The sequence below is a fragment of the Leptinotarsa decemlineata genome, unplaced genomic scaffold (genome assembly GCF_025532065.1).
Source record: "Leptinotarsa decemlineata unplaced genomic scaffold, Ldec_3_MD MMD2_tig00026307_RagTag_RagTag, whole genome shotgun sequence".
NCBI lineage: Eukaryota > Metazoa > Arthropoda > Insecta > Coleoptera > Chrysomelidae > Leptinotarsa > Leptinotarsa decemlineata.
In genome coordinates, this window is record NW_027412681.1 from 7,585,421 (window position 1) to 7,612,924 (window position 27,504).

Here is a 27,504-nt window from a genome sequence, read left to right on the forward strand (position 1 = left end):
AGATTAGAACCTTGTGGCACCCCAGACGTAAATACGTATTGAGCTGATTTGAAAGATTCCTATTCGACGAATTGTTTTCTGTTAACTAGATATGATTGGTTAGAGGGTCCCAATTTGGTTAATTTACTGAAAAGAACATAATAGGCTATTTGATCGAAATAAACAACACCGACTTTATTTGCTGGTCCAGATATCTAGAGAGAGAAATTTATTTGAACATGCAAGATTTGTCATACATGATATTTGTTGTACAAAACCATACTGAGTTGGAGAATATGGGAGTACATAACATTTTGCACACATATCTCGATGAGTTTAAAGAAGACAGAATGTCGATACAATCCTTTATCACAAGACTAGGAACATTGTCAACGCCTGTGGCAAGTTTATTTGTTAATTGTAACGATATCGGTGTTGGAGAAGGCAGGGATGTTTGATATATCTAAATCAGAATCATGAGAATTTTCACGAAGAATATTCTCGTCGGAAATCAAGTATACACTTCTGAAGTACTTCGCGAATCCGTTGAAAATATTCCCAGGCTTGTCAAATACCTCATCACCAAGTTTTATTATAACGGTATACGCAAATGTCCTTTCTTACTGTGTATGAATGACCAGAAAGTTGAGCTGTTAGATGAAACATTATTCCCAGCTCCGTTTGTGAATTCTTCCCAACCTAGAAGGTTTTTTGCTCTTTTCAGCGATAGACCAAAATACGTTTTCACTTGTTTTGTGCTGATCCTTTGCTCTAGCGATATCCCAGTTGATCAAGTTCTCATTGTTGGATCTCATTCTTCATGTGTAGAGAAAGTTTTCGGTACAGAGAAAGATGGCTCACTTCTCTGGGAAGCTACCTCATTTCCACCAATTTCTTTGGGATTCAACTCCCATATCAAGATTGATTGAAGTAGATCATTTTTTGTTTCAAATTCCACGTCTTCCAAAGTTTTTTGTGTTTATTTGTGGATAATTTCCAATGGAATCATTATAGTCGAAATATTCTTGCTTGCCAGAATTGAATGTTCAAAATGCTGAGGTTCATCTCGAAGTCTCAGCAATGAAAGAGTCTGAGACTTTTGTCCTTGCAGCCAACGCATTTACCACTAATGATATCTGCCGCAGTAGCAGACGTTGGGTACTTCAGGTTCCATTTCACCACCACCTACCAGCCCTGATTTTGTTTTTTTAATCATAACTAAGGCCGTGCAACCCTATGCTCGTACACTATCATCGTACTTCAACATATATGATGTTGAACAGCAAAAACTTTGAAAAGCACGCCTCTGCGTAACGCAAAGAATAAATACTTTTTAATTCGCGAAAATAAGTGTAGTATTCATCAAAATTAATTCATCATGTTGAAGTTGATATTTGTGCTGTTTGTTACCATAGAGTACACACAATGTGCCAACATCTTGTGCTTTTTTCCTGCACCCTCTGTGAGCCACCAGATCATTTTCCAGTCGGTTTGGAAAGAGCTTTCACTAAGAGGACACCGACTTACGGTGATCACCCCCAATGCTTTGAACGACCCATCTCTGACGAATTTAACTGAAATTGACGTGGGTTTTTCGTACAAGATGCTGTCTGGCGAAAAGGGACTTGCCAAAAGGGTGCCCAAGGAAAATTCTCTGATGAGCAATGTTGTTAACCTATTCGATATGAGTGCTGAGATTCTGCAGGCTGAGTTGGAGTATGGGGAAGTTCAGAAACTCATTAAAAGCGATCAGGAGCATTTCGACCTCATTATACAGGGGCAGTTCTTTTTACCAATGGGGTATGGTTTTGCTGCCAAGTTCCAAGCTCCTATTGTAGGTGAGTTCCTGCAGTAGCTTGTCTTTTTCCAAATCGAAAAACTGATGTTGTTCATTGATGTGATTTTTTCCATTTCATGTTTGTAACTATGCATTGAACAGTCCTCCTCTCTTGATTTTGGAACAGACAAGACATCAAGGTCAGATATAATATACGTGAAAGGGTATCATTTTTAGTACTTTTTTAATAAAAAAAGTAGTGTTGCTTTACTCGTTGCTAAGACATTTCTTTTAAAATAGGCAGATAGGCTTTGTGATCTCTCATTTGATAGGTATTCTCATAATAATAATAATAATAATAATTTGAAGGTGGTTGACAATGTTTCGTGGTGTATTTTATCAGTTCGGACTTCCATTGTCTAATATAATATAAATTTATTTGGAATCCCTGAAAAAAAATTAAATAGATTAACCGAAAGTGAAAATTTTATTAAAACAAAAACTGAAATTACAACGAAATAACATACAAGCAACAACCAAAAAAATAAAAATAGAAATATCAATAAAAGCTGGAAATTGAAAAAATAAAAATATATTATTAACAAAAAATGAAAAATAAAAATTAAAAGATTTCAAACCAATTTACGTCACGCCGTTTCAATTGTTAGTATCCACATTCATCTTCGGGTGATAACTGGACTCATTCCTCCGAGATCTGACTATTTATAGGTCATTCGAGTGCTTTCACTTTTCCCCTCTTCTCTCTCCGCTTCATTGGTTTTAGCGGGAGATGACCGTTTGGCGGGAGTTGGTTCTTTTCCGCTTGATTAGAGGTTTTCATATGTTACGTATCTCTACGCTAGCTTGACTAAATGCGTTGATGGACAACATATACGCGGCTTCTTTGCAAGGAAGAGAAGCCGTCACAACCAGTACTTGTACTTCCCTACATCAGAGGATTATTGGAAAAGATAAAAAGGATTGGGTCCAAGTATAACATCAGGACATGCTTCAGATCTGGGAACACTATCCGTAGCAGCCTCAGAAAAACCAGGCCACCAAACGCGGACAGCGATTCCAAGAATTACATTCACCGGATACCCTGCGAGTGCGGAGAATCATACATTGGTGAAACTAAGAGGCCTTTGAAAGTTCGTACTGCTGAGTACAAGAAACACACCCAGCGAGGAGAAACCAGCAAATCCGTAATAGCAGAGCATGTTTGGACTCATCAACATAACATCAATTGGGCTCAAACTGAAATCATCCACAAAGAGGAACACTGGTTTAGGAGAAAATTCAAAGAAGCCGCGTATATGTTGTCCAACAACACATTTAGTCAAGCTAGCGTAGAGATACGTAACATATGGAAACCTCTAATCAAGCAAAAAACGATCAACATCCGCCAAACGGTCATCTCCCGCTAAAACCAATGAAGCGGAGAGAGAGAAGAGGGGATAAGTGAAAGCACTCAAATGACCTATAAATAGTCAGATCTCGGAGGAATGAGTCCAGTTATCACCCGAAGACGATCGTGGATACTAACAATTGAAACGTCATGACGTAAATTGGTTTGAAATATTTTAATTTTCATTTTCCATTTTTTGTTAATAATATATTTAAATTTTTTTAATTTTCAGCTTTTATCAATATTTCAATTTTTTATTTTTTGGTTGTTGCTTGTATGTTATTTTTTTGTAATTTCAGTTTTTGTTTTAATGAAACTGTTATTTTCGGTTAATCTTTTTAAATTTTTTTCAGGGATTTCAAATCAATTTATAATATATTAGACAATGGAAGTCCGAACTGATGAAATAATAATAATAAATGGTCTTTATTTTCATCTTGGTGGAGTTTAGCTCACGCTATTCTACCACTCAACCAAGAATATTTTTATACATGAGTGCATTAATAGTGATACAGTAGCATAACTCAAAACTAGGACCTAATCTAGGTTTTTACATCACATGACTAAAGTATATAAAGGTATTCGGCTCAACTTTTGGCAACATTGACGAGTTGAAAGAAATAATAAGGAGGGCTTGGGAGATGGTGGGGATAATTTTTTCGGGTTTGTTACTTGCTATATCACTTGTTTTTCCTATATGTGGAGTTTATGTAAAGCTCTGAATTCTAGACCAGAAAAATATTGGTTCAAATTTTTTAGAGGTTGCTTTGACCGAAAATTGTATGACCATACAGTGATGATGAGAAAAACGTTGGAAAACACATGTATTGTAATACATAGCTGAATTTGTTAATACAGTGACAATAAAAATCGATGAAAAAGTTTGAGGTTTTCTGGCCGTGGTCTACAGGTTTTTATGCCTGATGTTTCGTCTAATGCTGCGGTAGACATTTTCAAAGGCGATGTGTTAACGGTCCAAATACTTGAGCTGATGCTCTGGTTTTCGTTCCTGTTGCAGTAGAAGAAAAGTCAAGCATAAAAACCTGCAGACCACGGCAAGAAAACCCGCAAAATAGCCTTTATACAGTTATCTTCGGCCGTGAAAGTTTACATTCTTCAATTAGAGGTCCTTTTTTAAAAAAGTAGATGATGAAATATGAGGAACGAAACGTTGCATGGCAAAATGTTTTATATCAGTTAATGACAAATATGAAAAAGTATTGAAAGTTCCTCTTCTTTTTTATATAATTCGAAATGGAGGCGTTAGAGCCAAAAAGTGAAATTCTATTTTTTGACGAATTTTTGAAAAACAATCACTGATATTCTCGATGTCTCTAAAATTAAAAACTTTTGTCCAATTTAACCAACTTTGTAGGTTTTAGTGTTTCCGGGATATCAATAGTGGAATCATCTAAAATGAAAATGAAAAATAAAAATCATACATACCACTCTCCTCAACAATCAACGGTATTGATTAGTTGACAAAATAATAAAATCGTTGGGCACAGTACTTACATATTTATTTAGGTTGGCTACGCCAAACGATATTATAATTTTTTTATCTGATCAATAATGTAGATTGCTGAGGAGAGTGATGAGATGACTGCCACCTAGGACCTCCCGAATTATTTTTTAGTTTTCAAAACATTTTTCAATACAACTCATTTTAGTTTCTAATTTTTATCCACCCTAATACCACACAGTTCTCGACACGTAACCTTTAGACTTAACTTGGGTGGTGTATCGCGTATAACTTTTAGCCACACGATACAAAATCTTGGCTTGGGTGGAAGATCCCTGCTTGCATCCCGATTCAGAGTTGACAAAGTTCAATGTTTAGATTATATTGGATTTGCATCTGTTTCATAGTGCACTACTATAGTGCTAGTCAAGTCCTGTCATTTGATACCCATATTGAGGTAGTTGTGGAAAAATAAGTGATCCGTCATCTTGAATTTGCATATTTTTTAACGTGTGTGTCTTGGAACAATCATGTCGCTGGAAATGCAAAGACTGCTTCTCAAAAGCTTGGAATACTGTTTAGAACCATGAAACTATGCACACCTCAGCAACTTTTGATGCTTTATATCAAATCTTTTTTGAAGTATTGTTCACTTGTATAAAGCTCCACCTCTAAGCCGCGAACATCACTTGCAACCTTGATAGTCTGGATTATCAAAGAAAGGTTGGAGATTTGTCTATCTTTTATAGATACTTTCACGGTAAGTGTTCGAGTGATTTGGCACATTTGATTCCACCAAGAGCGGTACTTACCAGAAATACGCGACGGACTGTGGCTGTTCATCGATTGGAGGTTCAACTCAGTACACCTCGAACTTAACTGTTCAAGAACTCTTTTATTTGGAGAACTGCGTTTACGTGCAATAAACTTCCTGAGAACATTTTTCCAAATTGATTTAATCTCCAGCGATTCAAATCCAATGTGAATCACTACTTTTGCACAGGTACCGCTCTTAGAGCGCCTCAAGGATTTTTCTGTAGTGCTTGTGTTTGATATCCATATTGAGTTACTTGTAGCTGCATTTTGTAGCTGTAGCCATCCCGGATTTATAATGATATAGAATTCATTAAATTGTATTGTCATAGTAACTAAATGTGTGTACCAAATTTCAGATCCATCTGTCAGCAGGATGGAGATCAAACTTAATAAATTGGACCCAAATAAATGAAGAAACAAACAGGGCAAGCTTAATGAAACCGTTGAAAACGGCCTGTTCAGGCCGACCGTATGTGAAATTGATGTTATTTTCACAACCTGACAAACATGCATTGATTCATCTGTCGCACTCTTCAACTATACTGTGGCAGTACTAGAATTGAGTTCTGAGTATTCAACTAATTCTATAATGCTACTTGATGTTTCGATTTGAATATTTTTGACTTCGAATACCTAAAATTCTGTGAATTATGTGAGCATCTCAGTTTTTTGCTGTGGAACCCCTAACTGAATGAAACGTTCAGAAAACCTAATATTGTTTGATCACAACAACACTCGTTATATTTTCCTGTTGATGATATTTTGAAATCATGTTTATTTTCCATACCCCATTTATTTTGGTACGTGATCAGACTTCATTTATTTTATCAATATTCACAAGCTAAGGTCAATAATGAAAAAGTGTTATATAGTTACTATCTTTCTGTGAACGGTTGATGATAAAATTTATAATTGAACACCCTATCTACCCAAGGTTGTTGTTTTCTACACTACATGTCTCACTCAACCTATAAATGAACAAGTTTGTCACGGTTGAATGAAATGTTGGTATAAAAGTTGATATACTACTTAGGACCTCTCTTCTTACAATGAATGTGTAAGATGTATAAAAACCGAAAGTTAGGAAAAACATTAAGAAGAAGAACAAGGAGATAGCTTATATTGGAACAAGATAACCTTTCATGGAAAAATTCATCATCACTTCTTCATTGTAGAATTTTCCTTATCCATAATAACTTGTCAAACGAAACACCAGTGGAGATCAACGCCACGGCACTGTCTATCTGCCATACATAGAAGGTGTCACCAACCGAATCGGTTAAATTCTAAGGAAGGAGAAAATTTAAACCAACGGAGAACATATCGTAGTATATGAGATCAGCAAAAGACAGTAGATACCCACTCAAATTAGCGGGAGCTTACAGGATTCCATGTAACTGTGATGAAGTCTATATCGGTCAGACTAAAAGAAGCATTGGTACCCGGCTAATTGAGCACAAGAGGAGTTGCCAATTGAACAGACAGAGAGGCTAGTAACGTCAAATCATTATTCACCAGGAATGTATTCAGAAGCCATATAAATACTCAAACACAAAAGAGAACTCCAACAGAAAGGAAGAGACATCATACCTACCAAAGACCTGGTACACACCATTGAAAAGCGCCAAAACGAAGCCAAACTAACCAAATCGCGCAGGAAGTACGTCGCCGTTGCAGTTGAAACGTTTGGGAATTATAACCAAAGAAGACCACGGTAAAACCAGGAAGCCATTCAAAACATTGTCAAACAAAGTTTTTGTTCCTGTTGAGATTGATCGCCTCAACAATTGAAGGTGTGAAATGTCTTCATTTTTTTATATCAAGGAAATGTCATCAGAATACTGGATGCATTGTAACGTGTTCAGGTAAAAGTTGAGGTGATAATAAGTCAAGAATAAAAGCGGTCCGAAGGTTGACCTTTGCGGGATACCGTGTTCACCTGTCAATATACATAGAAGATGAATATTCAAGGACCTCAGAGAGGTTCAGACCACCATAATTGGCACCTGTCGATTTTGTAAATTTATCTGTGTTCAACACAGATAATCTGCCAATAGTTCTATACTGGAACGATCAGCATTTGTTTGAACTAGAGAACTGAACATGTCTATAACAGTTTGCGTCTTTTATGCTATCATCAAATTGTGGCAAATTGTGGCTGAATATGTGAACTTGATTGAGAGGAAATCGGATCTGTGAATATTCTCGTCTTAATAGCATTGATCTGACAAAAGTCTTTGTAGAACGACACAGGAGTCTGGGCATGTTCATCGATTGCTTGTGTTTCAGGATCAACCGTGAGCAGCAATCCAACAATGGATTTATGCAACTCTTCAAAATTACGTCTGATAGTTTCTATGTCATGGTATCTACATTGAAAAATTGTGCGAACATTACATCCTTCGAGCTTCACGATTTCCATTTCCCTTTGCAAGTGAAATTTTCAACTTTGGCTCATTTGGCCCGGGAATTTTAAAACTAGAAGCAGAGTGAGAGACACACTTCAAAGGATACCTATAACGGACACATTCAGAATCGGGGTTGAATGAAAACTGCAGAGAAAAATTTAATAAATTGTGATGCACTTCAATAAAATTGAGACCAGTGACCAGTGAATAAAAAACATAATCCAAACAAAGCGTCAACCCAATTTCACTTTGAGCAATGCTGTGATCAACTGAATTTCCAGCTGATACCTATACTAATTCAAATGTCAACTAATCAAGAAACTTTATAAATAGTGAGAAATAACAGTATACGAGTAGCTGCCCACTGCGAGATTCGAGAGGAGTAAACAGCAAACACTATTCTGGTTTTTTTTAATGATAAAACACAAGCACTACAGGAAAATCCTTAAGGCGCTTTAAGAGCGGTGCCTGTGTGAAATTTGCGATTCACATTGGATTTGATTCGTTGAAGATTAAATCTATTTGGAAAAACGTTCTCAGGAAGTTTATTCCACATAAAGGCAGTTTTCTCCAGGTGGAAGAGTTCATAAACAGTGAAGTTCAAGGTGTACTGAGTTGAACCTCAAAACGATAAGCAGCCACAGTCCGTCGCGTATTTCTGAAATGTACCGCTCTTGGTGGAATCAAATGTGTCAAGTCACTTGAACACTTCCTGTGAAAGAAGAGAGACAAATCTCCAACCTTTCTTCGATGTTCCAGGTTATCAAGGATGCACGTGATGTTCGTGTCTCCAATCAGGCGGATGGCTCTTTTCTGGATGAAATCCAATAAATTCAGGGTATGTTTGGAGTGCTGTCGTCAGCAAAGAAAAACCTTTCAGAGTTCTTATGTAACCTGCTCCAATTTATTGATAATGAATGCACTATCGCACCGAAATAACAATTTTTCCCTTGACACTATGTACCCATTCCATCAACAAATCCGGCTGGAAGGACCTAATGTATGTACGTGTGGACTGTATAAAAATATGAAAGGCAGTGATTAGAATTGAATAATCAGCGTTATAAGAGCGTAGCAATTGAATCACTTACCAAACCGCAATCTGCCGCCCCTTCTTCATTTCTTGATTATAGTCTCACTTGGGTATTTGATAATTTGAGAGTTCAATAAATAGCCGACCGAAAGGATTTCGAACAACTGCTTTTGCACCTCTTTTTCGTACGCGTGGTTTTGGATTGGCAAATATAAATATCTTCCCTTGTGGTACCCATAATTAGCTGAAAATAATGCAAATGCAAAGAATACTACTACTACCGATGTAACGGACATAGTAGTAGCAAGGCACAGTACAGAAAGTTTACTGTATATTAACATTGAAATTGAAGTAAGAGTATTCAACTATCTAACGACATCCAGATGATACGAGCTTAGTGAACCAACTCAGGTATATCTCTACCAAAGAGGTGGTGTTACCAATATGAATGTGAATATGAATGAATCCTAGATACCATCCACTCAATTTAGTTTTATTACGCGTTGTGTAATCTCGCTTGACTAGACGTACGTAATTTTTTGGGGAAAAAACTTCTGGCTTTCTACTTCTTCATTTTTATATTGAAAATGTAGATACTCCTGATCTATCTCGAATTACTTTTTGTCCGGTAAGTCAATAACAATAATATCGCAAATTTTTTGAAAACGACAGATAATAGGGCGTAGGTTACCAGACAAATGAAAATTTAAGCAATTTAATTGAAAGACAATGAAAACAAAACTTCAGTTAAGAGTAAATCATCAGGAGTATATAAGTTGACTCGTGGTTTTTGCCCATAATTTTACATTGGTCAAATGGGAAGAACCTTTCCCCAAAGAATAAAAGAACTTGAGAGTAGTTTCTTGAAGGTGAATACCAATTACACATTTTCAAACCATTTTTTGACAGAAGGACATGAATTCAACTACGACTAAGAAGTATTACATTTGAAGGAGAAAGGTATGGAACTCAATCTTTTGGAATGCTAAGAAATTGATAGATTCAAGAGTTCTGAAAACTTAGTTAAAATTATTAGTCATAGGTCGTATGATTCAAATTGTTATTACATGAAGCACAAATTACATGTCCATTCAATGAATTCGTGAATTTTTTTATGATGTTTAAAAATTTTCAATACTTTTTACCTAAACACAGATAAAATTATTAATCATAATTCAGGTTGAAGGTCATATGATCCAAACTGTTGAGGAAGCTAATGTATAGCGAAACACATGTTCTGGTTTTGGAAACTCCATTTCGTTACGTGACATGAACTACTATAATGAAACATGCATAGGCTACTGATTTTGCATGTATACGCAATTAAACTTCTTACTGTAAGATCATTCCTGAACCGGAACCTAGGCAACTCTTCACACGCCTACTTCGAGTATTTTCTTTCAAACTTGAAATATGAAGAGTTTTTTGCCTGCAACATTTGTTATATTTTGTTAGTTTTTAATAACTTCATCGTCCTTTGCTAAAACTTCATACTTATTGAATCGACGTGACTGATCATCTAAACTTGGCAGAACCGTGTAACTAATAGCAAAAACTCATTTAATGGTTGGTCTACCTATTTTTAGGTGAGTAAGACGTATGTTATCAAGAATATTGCTTCTGTTATACTTGAAGCTTTCAAGTGTTTTCGTCCAAATAAAAAACTGTACATACTCCTATTCTTTGTATTTTAAAATACTTGCTTACATCATCTTCTATCTATCTATCTATTTTGTGTTCTGTCTAACAAAAAAAAAAAAACACTAGAGTTATCTTTATTACTATTACTACTCCTTTATTCTTTCTTAATTGACAATCCTAAAAATTGCATTGAAAGTTGTCATAGCACTACACCAATAAAATATATAAAAATATATAATACATACACCTACTTAAAAAAATTTAACAATTTAAAACGATTACATTCATTGAGATAGTCAGCAACTGAATAGTAAGATTTTTCCAACAGAAACTGTTTCAATAATTTTTTAAAAACATTTCTTTCCTTTCCTTTTATTTGAGGTTATTGAATAATCTAGCGCCCATGCTATTTGGAGATTGATTACTCAGCTTTAAACGGACCGTTTGAAAATGTATATCTTTTTTCTTTCTCATATGATAATTGTGCACGTTATCATTGAGTGTGAATTCATTTTTATTTCGGAAAACATACATACATGCTTCATATATATAAACACATGGTGTTGTCAATATACCTAAGTTTGGAAACAATTATCTACATGAATGAGAGCTAGATACCCCTGCCATACAGCGAACAATCTTTTTTTGTGCTATAAACACTTCAGTACACCTAGTTGACATACCCCACAATAAAATGCCATATCTAAATTGGGGGTCTATTTGAGCGGAATAAAGAGTTATTAACTATTTGAGGAACACCTCTCTCGAAAGTTCTCAGTTGTGAGTTGACCTTCTGAGTCTTGCTGCCATTGTTTTGGGCTATACTAACATACTGGGTACGATTTTCTATGAATGTTGATACCTAAGTATTCGCTACCCCTATAATACCAAATCTTTCCAGTTTTTCTAGTAACTTAGCGTGGTTCACACAATCGAAAGCCCTGTTTAAGTCACAAAATACTGTAGCTGGACTTTCACCTCCTTCAATATGTTCTACCACTGTGCTATCAAAAGAAGCTAAAGCTGTTATCGTCGACCTTGATTCTCGGAAACCATGTTGGTTTTCGGTTATAATTTAAAATTTTTCAATAAATGTTATAAGACGGTCCAGAAAAGAGTATTCGAATACTTTTTGAAAATTGAAAGGTATCATTACTGGTCTGTAATTTTCCAAATTATTTCGATTATTTTTTTATGACCTGGAATCACTTTCCCGCATTTTAGTCCTCTTGGGAAAGCGCCATTAGAGAAAGACAAATTCACCATGAAAGAGAAGTGATATTATCGATTTGATAACTTTTTTTAATAAAAAAGGAGGAACTTCATCTGGACCTGTCGAACATTTATTTTTTAGTCTATTTTTTAATATGCTGAGTAACTCATTTTCCTTAAATGGATTCAGAAAAATAGAATTGAGATTGGAATCTGTATTTTCTGTTGGTTCTATGCTTTTTTCGTCTAATTGAGAAACCAGATCATTTGGAGCAGTAACAAAAAAGATTTTTAATCATTTCATCTTCCATTTTTATTTTTATGTTTTGAAAAGCTCTAGATTTATTTGACAACTCCGCAATCACCCTCCAGCATATTTATGCAGGAGGGTGATGTTTTGATAATGTTTCTTTTTGGTTTTTTCTACTAAGGCTTTATGTTTCTTTTTTGAGATACGATACACATCTGAGAATAGTGGGTTATATTTTCGTAGTATGTAAAGATCACTGAGATTATTACTGGACAAACTAACTTTTTCAGTAATCAACAAACCAGACATCAGACATCAAACCGGTTCCAACATTTTTTATTGATCCTCGTGTGAAGTATCGTTTCGTGCTAAGACTTTCCATGTGTTCGTTTTCATGCAATGGAAATCCATATAAGATTGTTCTATGATCAGAGTAAAAATTGTCAACCACGCAACAGGTTCCTTTCTCATTTGAATTTACAAATATTTGATCTATAATAGTACATGTTTCCAACTTTATTCGTGTTGGCCATTTAACTATTGGAGTTAGGCCATGAATAGATAAAATATTGCTCAACTCATGAAATTCGTTATTTTTGTAAACGTCGAAATTAAAATCCACACAAAGAAAAATATTGACATGGGTTTTATTCAAATAATCTCCTCATATAGGATATATGAGGAGATTATTATCCAGAAATACATCACTATTTCCTGAGGGAGATCTGTAACAATTGAAAACAGTATATCGCTTACCCTTTTTAAACGTCACAGCACAAATTTCAAAAATTTTTTCATCACAGAACTTACATAAATTAAATGGAGTTGCCTCAATATTTTCCTTGGCCCATATAGCTACTCCTCCACTTTTTTTATTGGCCGACAGTATGAACTAATTAATTAAACTCCATTGAGATGAAAAGTATTTATACAGTTTTCTTTAACTCCTATCTCTGTTGAACATAAAAGCTCAAGGTTATTTAAATTTGAAATGTCTTTCCGAATATAGTTTATTTTATCAGAACTGATTGTCCGTACGTTCAACAGAAAAAGACTGTCTTTTTTATGCATACCAGCCCGTACCCACATTCAAATACACAGAGTTTCACCGAACTATGTTTCACTGTAAACTGCACCAGTATAAACCCGAGCCAAAGTGCAAGGTATACATTTTATAAAATCAATAATTTCGTTTCAGGAATATCGTCTTGTGGCGTATTTTTGCATACTCACGACGCCGTTGGGAATCCCACGCATCCCATAATCTCCCCGGATTCGATGTTGAACTTCCAGGGAGATTTATCCTTCATCGACAAACTCAAAAGCTTTCTGTTCAATATCTGGTACAGAGCGATATACTACTGGTACGCCTTACCGATGGCTGACAGAGTAGCCAGGAAATATTTTGGAGAGGACATGCCTTATTTGGGAGACATCGAGAGGAATATCAGTCTTCTTCTGTTGAATGTAAACCCCATCATGCAGACTGTTAGGGCGAATGTGCCCAACGTCATCGAAGTCAATCAGATGCATATCAGGGAAAAGAAACCTCTTCCCAAGGTGAGTTTTGAAAGGTATATGAATAGGTGCTGCAAAACTTATGAATGAGAATGTTTCGACGAGAATGAGTAAGTGTGTAAATGAGTTCGACATTATTATGAATCATTAAAATTATTAGAGCGTGAAAGCTGTTTTCAGACCTTGATTAATTTTCAGTGTTTCACGTACATTCATTCATATTGCATATAAGTACAGATTGCGTAGACAAAAAGGATCATCTTATAAATAGAGGTGATCTCTATTCCTGAGCAAGCGACCTAATTTCCGGCACTCACATTTCTACCCTTACAGTTATGTAAATTAGCCCACTTTCAAAGTTAAATAAGGTTAAAGGTTAGGTTAGTTTTTGATAAGAAACGTCTTCTCTTTAATATCTATTATGGGCTTGGTTTCGTTACGTGTTATATTGCTGCTGGATATACTACCAGAAATAAACAGAAAAAATTAAGATGCATTTCCAAAGTGTTGATCGTCTGACAATAACCGGAACGGGCACTGAATTCGTCTCTGATATTTTGTATACGTTCATGTGATACGTTCCTGCTTTTCATACTGTTTTGGTCTTTCAGGTTACTGATGATGCCAGGTCTTAAAATGTACATGAAATTTCATAAAACTCCATGAGAATAAATCGATGGATTGAGTTACGGTGATCTAGTAGGCTATTCCATTGTGACCTTTCTTCCTGTCTTCGATCCGAAACCGGATTCTGCGATTTATTTGAATACCAAAAAAATCGTGGGACGAAACTGGAATTGATGGATCTCAGGAATAACCTTCCAGCGAACGTTTTTCCAAATGGATTTAATTTCCAGCGATTCAAATCCAGTGTGAATCACTACTTTCGTAAAGCCGTCGCTCTTAGAGCGCCTTGAGGATTTTCCTGTAGTGCTTGTGTTTTGTCCTTAGAAAAAATCTGAATAGAATGTCCATGTCAAATTTACATCAACAAAATATACAGGGCTATTCAAATTTGTTTCTGTACATAGAGATCTCGTAAACGATAAGAGATAGGGTGTCGTTTAAATTGTGGCAAAGCTCTATTCAATGATGTAAAGAAATCGAATATAGCTCTTTTGGTTCTGGAGATATACAGGAAAAACAAAAAAATATTATTTTTTGCCTATATCTTCTCTATTCGCAGACACATTGAAAATCTGTCCACTTTTGCCATTGGCACTTGATATATGTTTTCAGAATATGTCCATGAATCTTTTATACAGGGTGTCACATGACTTGGGCCACCCCAATCTTTGAATTTTGAAATACGGACCTGTATTTTTTTGTAGTTTTTGCGTGAACGTAAACGTTCACTTCATACTGAGGCCTAAATTAAATTTTATATTTCGGGATGTTTCGGTAATATTCGATTATAATTGTGTGAATAATTTCCTTTTAAATTACGGCCCTGGAAATTGGTTGACTGAGTTGAATAAAAACATAATACCAACTTTCACGTCTCCCTTTATATCGTAGAGTTTTTCGAAAGCTTTTTTTATTTTTAGGTACCTATTCATATTTTTTCCATTGCACTGAGCGTTTTCTACAATGAACTTCGAATAAGAAAACTTTTTATGATTATTTGAAACATATCTACATCAAAAATATATTATATGTGTTTTAATAAGCAGAAAAAGAAATGATAGCAATAATAGCATCCAAAACGAACACCATAATTGTCTATCTTATCCACCATATCCATCTATCAATATCCAGAACCTACTGTGTCGGTAGTTGGGAGAGATATACGTGGTGTTACATACAGTGTGTCTCACTTCTCATAGAAACACCCTCAAAGTAGTACTTTTCAAATCACGTTTTCAATTGAAAAACAAAACAATCAATATCAATTGATTTAATTGTTGACAATTTTGTATTTTTGTGCCTTCTACCAAACTTCCCTCTGAGCGAACACATTTTTCTAAGCGCCTCCTATTATTTTCTCCAACTCTTCTCAGTTCTCTAGGTGTGATTTCTCTACAGGCTCGTATAATTCTTGCACGGATACCTTCACCTTTTGTTGGCCTATCCTCATAAACTTTATTTTTCAACGTTTCCCATAAATAAAAATCCAGTGGAGTTAGATCTGGTGGCCATACTACGAGAGGGGTACTGGGTCCTATTCATTTCATAGGTAGGTTCCTATTCAACCAGACCCTTGTTATGCTACTATTGTGAACTGGTGAACCATCTAACTGAAGCCACAATAAACCCTTATGGGTTGCGGTGAAGGGTCGAATAGACCCACTCACTTTAGACCTACCTACCATCTAAATGAGGAATCATGGTATGTCTAACATCTAGAGGTAGTTCTTCCAATACATCGGAAAATGCATTTTCGAGAAAATCATCGAATAGTGGTCCGTTTAGATTTTGATAAAAAAAATGGCCCGATAATATTTTTGTTCAGAATACCACAACACACATTAAGTTTCTAGGATATTTGCTATCTACAATTTGGATTTTGTTCAGCCTAAAATCATGTTCTGGGAAGACACAACACCATTGGTGGTGAAGGTAACCTCATCACTATATAATATATACTTTAAAAAATTCCTATCATTGGGATAATTTTCCTGCATCCATAAACAATACTTCATACGGCGGATTTCATGTCCTTCGTGCAAAGTATGTAGAAATTTGGGTTTGAACGCATGCATTTCATGCCTCTTTGAACATCTCTATATTTTACAGCGGCGCATATTGAGTTGAAGCGATAAGATTCTTAAATTAATTCTAGGATCAGTTTGATAAGCCGCCAATATGGCGTCATCTTCAATTTGTTGTTTTACAATTTTTCTGTCCTTTGTTACTTGGCCGGTGCTCACGAAGAAATTATGTATTTTATGGACAGTTCCAGGGTGTACAGCTACCTCTAGCGGGTGCCTTTTATTGAATTCAACGGCCGCTTCACAATAAAACCTCGCGCCTTCACCAACATTTAAAACAATTTAATTTTTTTTGAAGTGACTGACAGACGTGCCATGTTGAACTCTGGTAATCAAAATGAGCTGATATCAGTTAAAATAGGGATTTTAAAAATATTTCAATATCAACAGGAACTCACGAACAAGAAAACACAGGAATAATACTCAAAACAAACACAGGAACAATGAACACAATGGAAACAAAAACACGATAGAAACAACAGGAAAAACAGTGATACAAGAAACAACAATACTAGAAAAACAAATGCATTGAAAACTGGTCTGGGGGTTATTACAACACGATCTTTCAACAATATTGTCAAGTTGACAGTAAATATCAATGAGCAACTGTTTTGCATGGTAATCTCAGGGCACTACATGATTTTTATCAAGTGAAACAGATATAATTCAATCCCTTCAAATGATTTCAGACAATTCAGCGAGTAGGTAAAATAATCTAAATTCTACCTGTTTATCGAGTGCGATTTTGTCTTTAAAAATTAACGGTTGTTTCGGTGTTGCAATGAGTATAAAGATTATTTTGTTTCGGTTGGCAAAATGTTTCCTCAATATTTTAGTAAAGGACCCCGCATATTTCTTATGAGGAATGGCTTGCCATGAATTTTTCCGAAATTTTGATATGTTGTAGTTCTTGATGTGCTGATTGAAAGTATCCACTGCCAAAGCTCAAAAATGTATAGTTTCCGAGACGTCAACCTTTGAAAATAGTTTTTTTGCGGTATTTGCTAATCAATAGGAGATCTCTCACTTCTAGTTGAGTTACAATTTGGATGTTCGGCACCCAGAATTAGTTTTACGAAGGGTCTTACTTAGTTATATTAGATGCCGCCATCGATAATTTTTCATACACTGCTCCATACTATCCAGATAATCTGAGAATGTGGTGCTGTGACATTTTCTTCAGAGAGGCTGAAAATGGATGATAGCACCTCACAGCCAAACGAATCCGTAAAAATATCTGCATCTTTGATACCTTGTTTTACTGTAAAATGGGTTGTTCCATCGCGAGTGGCGGGCAGCGTATATCACTTTGGCAAACCCTATTTAGGTGGTAGATGGATTTAGAGCATTTCCGTCAGTCCTAAGAGTTTCATCATTCTATCTCGATCATTACTGAAGTGAGGCACACTGTATTATTTTGAATTTTGTTTTTGTTGAATACAGGATGTTGAACATTTTTCAATACTGGGATATAGAACTTTTGAGGATATGTACTGAGGAAAATTAGAGTAAAAGGAAGGATTATAAATTATCTTCAGCCCTGTTTCATGAAAATGAAGTCTGTAACAATACTTCTGAGATTGTCAATTTGTTTGCCTCAGACAGTGAATTTTACCCCTGAATATAATTTGATAACAAAGTATATATCAACAATTACAGTATTACTGCTACGGATATAACAGATTACGTTCTCTCTGTTTCCCCTAAGCTCATAATGGGATCTGATGGGATACTTTTATTTTTAATTTGAAACATAGTTTCCTGAAACCAATACATAAACTAGGAGAAAAATATTATGAATTATAAAGCAGTTTGCAATCAGTCAGAGATGGCTAAGATGTTTGATTCTTTTCTTACAAAAAAAACTTTCCTGGGACTGTAAGTCTTTGCCCAATCCCCAACAACATGGTTTCTCAGAAGGTAAATCTACTTTCAACAACTTTTTTTCACACAAACTACTCAACTGACTACAGGTTGACTATGTCTATATTGACTTTTCGAAGCCTTTGCTTAGTGTAGGCAGGAATATTTTGCAAGTAATCAATAGCTTCTCAACTGGTAGAACTTTGTCTGTAAAATACGGAGGTACAACATCTATGCCCATTCAGGTTCCATCGGAGGTACCGCAGGGATCCCATATGGGCCCACTGCTGTTCAACTTGTTTGTATCCGCCATAGAGTTTTTTTTACAAATATTCAGAATTTCTTATGTTTGCGGATGATCTCAAACTTCATCGAACAATTACTTGCCGGGAAGATGCTGAATCAGTTCAAAAAGATCTCGAAGCTTCTTCCATGTGGAGTAGAAATAATTTGTTAGAGGTCAATATTGATAAGTGTCAAATCAGTACGTTCGCTAAAATTAGAAATCCAATTTTCTTTGAATATACATTGAATAATATAGCTCTTAAAAGAGAAACATTTATTCGCGATCTGGAAGTTAAATTTGATAGCGAAATTAATTTTAATCTTCACGTATCAAAAATAAATATAAAATCATTGGAAAATAGGAGAATTTCTATGAATTGAGTTTCCTCTTCAAAATAATAAATAGTGATATTAACCATTCAACTAATAACTTTTTATGTCAAACAAAAAAGATACGAGAAATCCTGACATTTTTCAAATACATTTTTTCCATACCAAGTATGCTTTGAACAGTCCGATTCCTCGTATTCTGAAGCTGGGAAATCAAGATCATAATAACTTAGATCTATTTTATGTGTCACTTCAGGTCTTTAAAAATCAATTGAAAAGGATATAGCGTTTCAGAAACTTTTCTTCACCTTACCATTTTCTTTGTAAGTACCAGATTTGTTTCATCTTTTAGTAATGCAGTCACAAGACATAATGATTCATTAATATTTTATATTCCACACTTCGCTAAATGTTTTGTAAAATTGTGAATTGTAATGTAGACATTAGATATGAGCATTTAAAAATACTTTGTAGCTCTTCACACTTTGTTAAATATGTTTGTGTAAATTGGCTTCGTCGTTAAATAAATAAATAAATAAATATAATTGGAGAATATAGATAATGTAGTGATGTAATTAGTATAAACAATTTTTCCAATCGACTGGTGGTATTGAATACCATGCAGTTGGAAAATTCGAAAATCAAATCAATGTATTGAAAAAAATTGAATGAATGTGGTAAAATATGGAAAAAATATCGAGGACTTCAGAGAGCTTGAGAATGTTGAAAGTCATAGTGATATCCATTAAAAGTTTCTAGCTGGTAGAAAATAATTAACATGCATAGTTGAAGAGTTTTGGAATTGAATTGAAATTGAAAATCAATTGGAATTGTTGAAAAATGTTCAGAATGAATACGGTAACGAATGAGAATAATTTGTGGACTCAGTGATTTGTGAATCTAGAATGTTACACAAAATACTATGAATTTAAAAGGATTGACAAATGAAAAATGGAACATGGGAAAATTTGAAAATCAAATCAGTGTATTGAAAATAATTGAATGAATGTGGTAAAATATGGAAAAAAGATCGAAAACTCCAGAGAGCTTGAGAATGTCGAAAGTCATAGTGAGATTCATTAAAAGTTTCTAGCTGGTAGAAAATAATTAACATGCAGTGTCAAAGAGTTTTGGAATTGAAAATCAATTGAAATTGTTGAGAAATGTTCAGAATGAATACGGTAACGAATAAGAATAATTTGTGGACTCAGTGACTTATGAATCTAGAATGTGAAATATTATGAATTTAGAAGGATTAACAAATGAAAAATGGAACATGGGAAAAATTTTATGAAGTCTGATTGTTGAAAAATAAAACTATTTTGTGAATTTCAATACTACATGAATTATACAATTTACTATTTCATATTACCTTTTAACGAGTTGTGAATCACACGTTAAAAGGTAAGACCTCGTTAGTCCTCGACTCGCACAAATTTAGACTTCTGAGGGTTATAATTCGTAGGGGTATGATAGCTGGTTAACGAAAAACATATTTTAAACAACAAACAAACATATAATTTGATGCAATATTCAGTAAGATTGTTGTTAAATGATTCGTTATATCCCTCAGGATCTCCAGGAGTATTTGGATTCCTCTTCAGAAGGGGTGGTGTACTTCAGTCTCGGTTCCAATGTGAAGAGCGCAAATCTGACTTCGAGAATGAGAGATGTGATCATGGGAGCCTTTTCTGAAGTACCGTACAACATTTTGTGGAAATTCGAAACTGACGATTTGCCGGGGCGACCAGACAACGTTTTGACAAGGAAATGGTTGCCTCAACAGGATGTTCTAGGTGATTCTTTATGATATTTTCATTATGAAAAAAAGGTTTCATTAATAATAATAATAACAATGCTACTCAAATCATGTTAACATTCCACATTTTTATTATCCACAACTTTCCGAAAGTACTATTGAGTAATATTGTGATTAAATATTCGAATGCTTCGAAAAAGCGTTGAAAAAATCTTGAGACAGGTACAGGAAGAAATGTCTCTCTGTTGTGGTGTATTCATGGATATGTCCATATTTTATAATTTGTTTTTTGCTGGCACTCACATTGAATCATTTCCGACGAAAGTTGTTCTCTATCTCTGCTCGATGTGTTTCGATCGAGCAGAAAGATTGGAACACTTCTGGTACGACAGATCTGAAATAAAATTAGTTCGAACAAAACACATATATAGCGTCACCGCAAGTGATTTTTTATTGCATTTCAGATTTGCTTATTTTGAATATATCTACACTAATATAAATGTGAAAGTTTGTGAGGATGTATGTATGTATGTATGTATGTATATTTGTGGCTCTTTCACGCCTAAATAACTGAACGGATGAAACTTTTCATGAATACAGCTTATACAATTCACAAAGGTCACACAAAGGTTTGGTCATAATATTGTTACGTTTTTCCCCGTGGATTGTCCAATAATTGACTGCACTGACTAATCAATCTTAACTTTATTTCACTTCAAAACGACAATCACTTCAACTACAACTTCGACTACAACTTCAACTATTATTCGAATGTCTATCGCTTTACTAGATCGCTTCGCGTACCGCCACTGTAACTTTAACTTGAGTGTGTCGATATGCTTCTGGCTAGCGTTTATACAGGGTGTAACTAAATAAGTGTAAAACATTCAAGGAGGTGATTCCTCATCGAAAAACAGATAGGATCTTTCATATAAAGAAATTTTATTGGAGCATCCCTTGTTAAGATCCAGCCCTTTAAAAGGGGTACATAAAATTTGTATAACAATTTTTTTCATAAGCACTAAAAAAGTTACAATAGTGAAATTAACCTGACGTTTTGTACTACCAAAAAGACACTTAGCCAGGAATTTATTTGGTTTACTCCATGGTTGTAAGGGGTGGAAAACTCAACCCCTAAAATTTATTTCCAATGTAACTTTTTGTTTTATTATATGTTAACCATTTCAAACTTCATTTCCGATAGCCTGTTTCATTCTAAACAAAAAATGTCTCATGAGTTTTTTGCTCAAAATAAACCAGTTCGCAGCAAAACATTATTTTACGAACAACTACAGAGATACATCGTCATAAATGCGAAAATACGAAACTAATTTATCTAGTAGGTCGCTACTAGCGATAGTGACAATTAAATTGGTATGACGCTGTCAGTTTGTTAATTTTCGAAATTGAATTAATACTAATTGTGTGTTGTTGTTCTGTTCCTAATTTGTTACTTTAATAATTCACTTGTTATTAAGATGAGGAAATGGCTGATATGCATTACGTTTACGGTCTGTCGCAGGGGAATGGGTTAGAAGCTTCTAGAAGATATGCTGAAATGTATCCTCAACGGCAGCATCCTTCACATAGAATATTTGCTCGACTTCATCAACGATTACGAGAATATGGTTCATTCGACAAAAGAGCGCAAGATTGTGGTCGCCATCGAGAGGTACGAACACCACAGCTTGAAGAAGCAGTACTTAATTTGATTGAGGAAGAACCTACTACCAGTACTAGAAAGATTGCTTTCCAGCTAAATGTTGATTATACGACGGTATTTCGAATTTTAAAGGAACAACTCTTATACCCTCACCATCTGCAACGAGTACAGGCACTGTTACCGCGAGACTTTCCGAACCGTCTTGAATTTTGCAATTGGATGCTGGAAATGATTAGAAGGAATTGTGACTTTCTGAAGACGATAGAATTCACAGACGAATGTAGTTTTTTTCGGGACGAGATTATCAATTTTCATAATTACCTCATTAAAAAATTTTCATTAAACCCTCACTCTATTGTCGAAACTAACCTTCAAGAACAGTTTTCTCTCAACGTGTGGCTCGGAGTTATTGGGGATGATTTAATTTGGCCCATTTTCTACCTCCTCGATTAAATGGTGGGGCATACATTCAATTTTTAAGAGAAGTGCATCCAGTACTGCTGGAGGAAGTTCCTTTGGGCGTCAAAAGGGATATATTTTTTATGCATGATGGGTCTCCCGCCCATTTTAATCAAGTAGCACGTCAGCATATAACTGAAACATATGCAAATCAGTGGATAGGTCGAGAAGGACCACAGAACTGGCCCGCTTGATCCCCGGATCTCAATCCTCTCGATTTCTCTATTTGGGACCATTTACAGCATTTGATTCATCGTACTCCTATTCGCGATGTAGAGGACTTAAGAAACCGTATCATCGATGCGCGCAGGGTAATCAGAGAGCCTCCAGGAATATTTGAGCGAATACGAGTCTCAATGCGCCGACGTCTAGACGCATGCGTAATGTCTGAAGGTAGACATATTGAAAATTTACTATGATTTCTACATGTTGTATGTTTTGTCATTAATAAATTAATTTTGTTTATTACCCTTTAATCGTTTAATGCAGGTACTAACTACAAAATAACAAAAAATCCAGTTCGCATTTATGACGATGTATCTCTGTAGTTGTTCGTAAAATAATATTTTGCTGCGAACTGGTTTATTTTGGGCAAAAACCCAAACGACATTTTTTGTTAAGAATGAAACAGGCTATCGGAAATGACTTTTTGAATGGTAAACAAATAATAAGACAAAAAGTTACATTGGAAATAAATTTTAGGGGTTGCGTTTTCCACCCCTTATAACCATGACGTAAACCAAATAAATTACTGGCTGAGTGTCTTTTTGGTAGTTCAAAACGTCAGGTTAATTTCAATATTGTAACTTTTTCAGTGCTTGTGAAAAAAATTGTTATACAAATTTCATGTACCCTCTTTGAGGGGCTGTATCTTAACAAGGGATGCTCCAATGAAATTTCTTTATACGAAAGATCTTATCTTTTTTTCGATCAGGAATACACCCTGTACATCGTAATCGAATGCAGTAGAAATTTCACCGAAATTCTGTCGAAATTGGTAGCATTATTCTCGCTGCTTCTAGAGCGGCAGGGAACATCGAACATTCGCGCGCTATTTGCTACATCACGATTGGTTTATGGTTACCAGTGGCAGCCGTCGTTATTTTCTTTAGGGCATGACTTACAACACTAACCCCTTCCTTGAGGTTGTTGGCCCCGAACAACATTCCAAGAGAGGACATCAAGACCCATATCTCAGCCTCTCTATGTGGACAACTTTAGGCTTGCTTCTGGGTGACAATTGGATTCTGTCCAGCAGATCGTTTTTTTTTTGGCTACCTAGTAAGGTCCTTGCCATGGTCTCTGCAAATTGGGACACAAACCTTTCCGACGTTGGGGTTGGTAGAGCCACACTACATCGCCCTCCTTGAAGCTCACTTACTGGCAGCAACTTTTTGTCAAATCTCATCTTCATCCTGTCCTGGAAAGCTGTAATTTGATCCTGGCAAATTCGTGTATAATTTCCAGTCTCTCCTTCAGGTCATTCACATATTCTGAAAGAGGTATCGCTTGAGATTCATCGAAAGGACTGCCACACACTTCATCTATCGGAAGCTTCAGTTCCCTACCAGTAAAAAATATTTTTTTTGAGGTCACCCAAACATAAAAGCGTTCATCACCCAAGGAGGAGCACAATCTATCGAAGAAGCAATTTACAACGAAGTACCAATGATTGGAATACCGTTCATAACTGATCAACCTACTAATGTGAGGAGAGTTGTCGATCTAGGAATGGGTCTTGGTCTGGACTATCGAACTATGACGAAAGGGCAACTGAAGAATGCCATTCTGGAGGTAGTTGAAAACAAAAAGTACGTAGAAATTCACACTTTAACACAACAATTTTGTTATAATTTTAATAAAAATGATAATGTCATTCATTATTCATTCATCATTCATTAAAAAAAACGACAATACAAGTACAAATTACATAAATGGATGAATGAATAACTGGTAATCGAGAAGTAACTTAATACTTGTTTCGGAGTGGTAAAACAAGGATTGAAATAAATAATAAAGATATAAACAATCTGACAAAAGTCTAAACAACTTCTTCTTTTGTTTTGAAACATACATACACTTCACACATTTGCTTACACACCTGGACGTCCAATAGACATATTCAGACGCATACATATAATACATAGTAGGAAATATACAAGGTACAATAACTTGTACAAACTAGATTACATTTCAAAAATTATTGATTTTTTTCCTTCGATAATGTCACTGATTAAAATTCAAGATTTTTTTAAAAAAAATCTAATAGGGATTTTTTTAATAGAAAATGATTTTTGGTACTGGTTATTTGATAAGGAAGAGATTGTACAGTTATGGTGCAATATATAAGAAAAAGATTTTTGTCCAAAAGATGCACCTAACTATTAAATAAGGCAACACTGTAAAATTAATTTAGGACTAGTATATAGAAATCTTTTGATATTCCTCATAATTTGAAAAATCCAAACGAGATCAACCAATATTTTATCAACTCCATACCTGTTAGTGATCCACCACAGGAAATACTTACGTTCTATGGAAATGATAAGCTCACAGATGGGGATTTTATATTCAGAGAAGTTGACGATCTATTCGTTTACCAAACATTGTTTTCTATCAAAACGAAAACTGCAGGTTTTAATGAACTGAATATTGATTATATTAGATTATGTTGCCCATATATAATATGTTATATAACCCATATTATCAATTCCTGTTTAGCAACTGATTTGTTTCCGACACTGTAAAAGTACTACTAAAAAAGATTAATCCAAGTAATTTCAAAGATCTCAGAGCAATCAGTATATTGCAAATTTTGGAAAAAGCAATGGGAGTCCAGCTAAAGAAATATCTCGAATACTTCTCAATACTACCTTCGATTCAGTCAGGTTTTCGCAAGGGATACAGCTGTACAATTGCACTCTTGCACGTTTTCGACGATATAATTAGAGCCACAGATCAGGGAAATTGTACTTGTTTGATACTATTGGATTTTAGTCAGGCCTTTGAGAATTTTATTGAGAATTTTATCTTATATGGGTCTCGCCGATAGTGCTGTTTCGCTCTTTGGATCATTCATGAAAAATCTTCAGCAACAGGTCAATATAGACGGAGTTGAATTCTAATATATTTCATTAAATCGTGGCGTTCCGCAAGGGTCTATTTTGGGTCCACTGCTATTTGCGATATATACGTCGAATTTAGTCAAGAATCTTCAGTACTGCAAAATACACCTATATGCTGATGACACTTCACAAATGACTGCCTCAAACTATTGTCTGATTATTAATACAAATAAATCTAATGTCACTGTTTTCGGCTCTAAAATCAATCGCAGTACTGTACTTGTTAGTATAAACTTCTCTCACAACTGTTAAAGAAGCAAAAAGTCTAGAAGTTCTTCTAGATGCCGATATCAGATTTGAAAAACACGTCAATATACTCTCACAACGTGCATATTTCATGTTGAGGATTATATACGGTCGAAGGCATTTCTTCTGAGGTCGAAGACTATATTACGTGAGGCAACATTCCTTTCGAATTTCAATTATGCAGATGTGCTCTTTGGTCCATGTTTAACTAGTCAATATAAATCAAAACTTCAAAAAGTTCAAAATTCTTGCTTGAGGGTGATCTACGACATAAGGAGACGTCAAAGAATTTCACACAAACTTAAAACTGTTGGCTGGTTGAATATGAGTAATAGAAGAGTTCTTCATTCTGCAGTACTCTTCCATAAAGTCATACTGACCAAAACCCCAACATATCTGTTTAGAAAAATTACTCATCGGACAGAAGTTCACAACCTCATTGTTAGAAATAAAGGTTTATTAACACCACCTAGTTTTTGACTTGACTTAAAATTTTCAGACGCAGTTTCAGTTATCAAGTTTGCGCAATCTATAATAATATTCCTGAAATAATCGAAAAGAGTGGGCTTCGGTGATTTAAAATAAGATTTATGCTCTTATAACACCGCAGCGATATTTTCAGGTCAAGTGGAAGAGCAATTAATAACGATTTATCGTTATAAAAATTGAACTACGCCGTTTGTTTCCAACTTATATATTTGTCCATACTGTTCATTAACTATTGAACCTTACTAGTTGTAAACAATAAAGACATTCATCATTATTATTATTATTATTATTATTATTATTATTATTATTATTATATAAGACAACATTGTATGTTGACTTAGTTCAATGTTCCACTTGAAGATGATCCCTTGGTGATCGAAACACGTGTCGAGGTGTTGAAAATAACAGTTTGGTGTTTGGATAAAACTCCAGTAATATCAATTACTACACTGAAGGTTCCAAACAGTGGATAACAAGTATTATTATCTTTCTTTAAAAAAGGATTGAAAATTTTCCTATTATACGTAAATTTTGTTTGACTTTGATATCTTGTTCTGTTCAAAAATTATTGGGTGAGGAGACTATTACTGCACTGTATGAACTTGATTTGTAATGCTCTTTATAGTATGGAATATGAACTTTTCAGGTACAAGAAGCGAGTTCAAGAATCAAAAGCAATACTCGTTGACCAACCAATAAAAGGGGTTGAAAAAGCAGTGTGGTGGATAGAATATGTAATAAGACACAAAGGAGCTAGAATCCTTCGAAGTCCTTCTGCTGATATGCCTTTCGCTGAGTACTTTATGCTGGATGTTATTGGTTTTATCCTATTGTGTATTTGCTTGTCATTCTATGCCGTAGAAAAAGTTTTCGCACTACTTAGATATATATTGTGCTCTAGGCGTACTAAATTGAAAGAAAACTAACTTATTTGGATGAAATCATTTGTGATATTTATTTTTTAATAAATTTATTATCAAAACACATATAGTACAAAAATATTGGACATTTCCATTTTTTTTTCACAGTTTATGTCCTTATTCTCTTACACGTGATTGACTGTGGCTGTT

The 27,504-nt window shown here is 34.9% G+C and overlaps 2 protein-coding genes across 2 annotated transcripts in view; one reads left to right on the plus strand and one right to left on the minus strand.

The window, feature by feature from the left end:
• Nucleotides 1-12,761, minus strand: part of LOC111508066 (O-acyltransferase like protein) — a 50,755-nt gene extending 37,994 nt beyond the window's left edge. Inside the window, exon 1 of the mRNA XM_074181324.1 lies at nt 12,743-12,761. The gene's annotated coding sequence lies outside the window, so the exon portion shown is untranslated. The remainder of the gene's footprint in view (nt 1-12,742) is intronic.
• On the plus strand, nt 1,327-27,420 carry LOC111508065 (UDP-glucosyltransferase 2). Its single transcript, XM_074181325.1, has 5 exons — nt 1,327-1,817; nt 13,185-13,546; nt 20,267-20,489; nt 24,166-24,385; nt 27,081-27,420. Exons 1-5 carry the CDS (start codon nt 1,358-1,360, stop codon nt 27,358-27,360), a joined length of 1,545 nt encoding a protein of 514 aa, XP_074037426.1. The 5' UTR covers nt 1,327-1,357; the 3' UTR covers nt 27,361-27,420.
• Nucleotides 27,421-27,504: the final 84 nt, after the last annotated feature.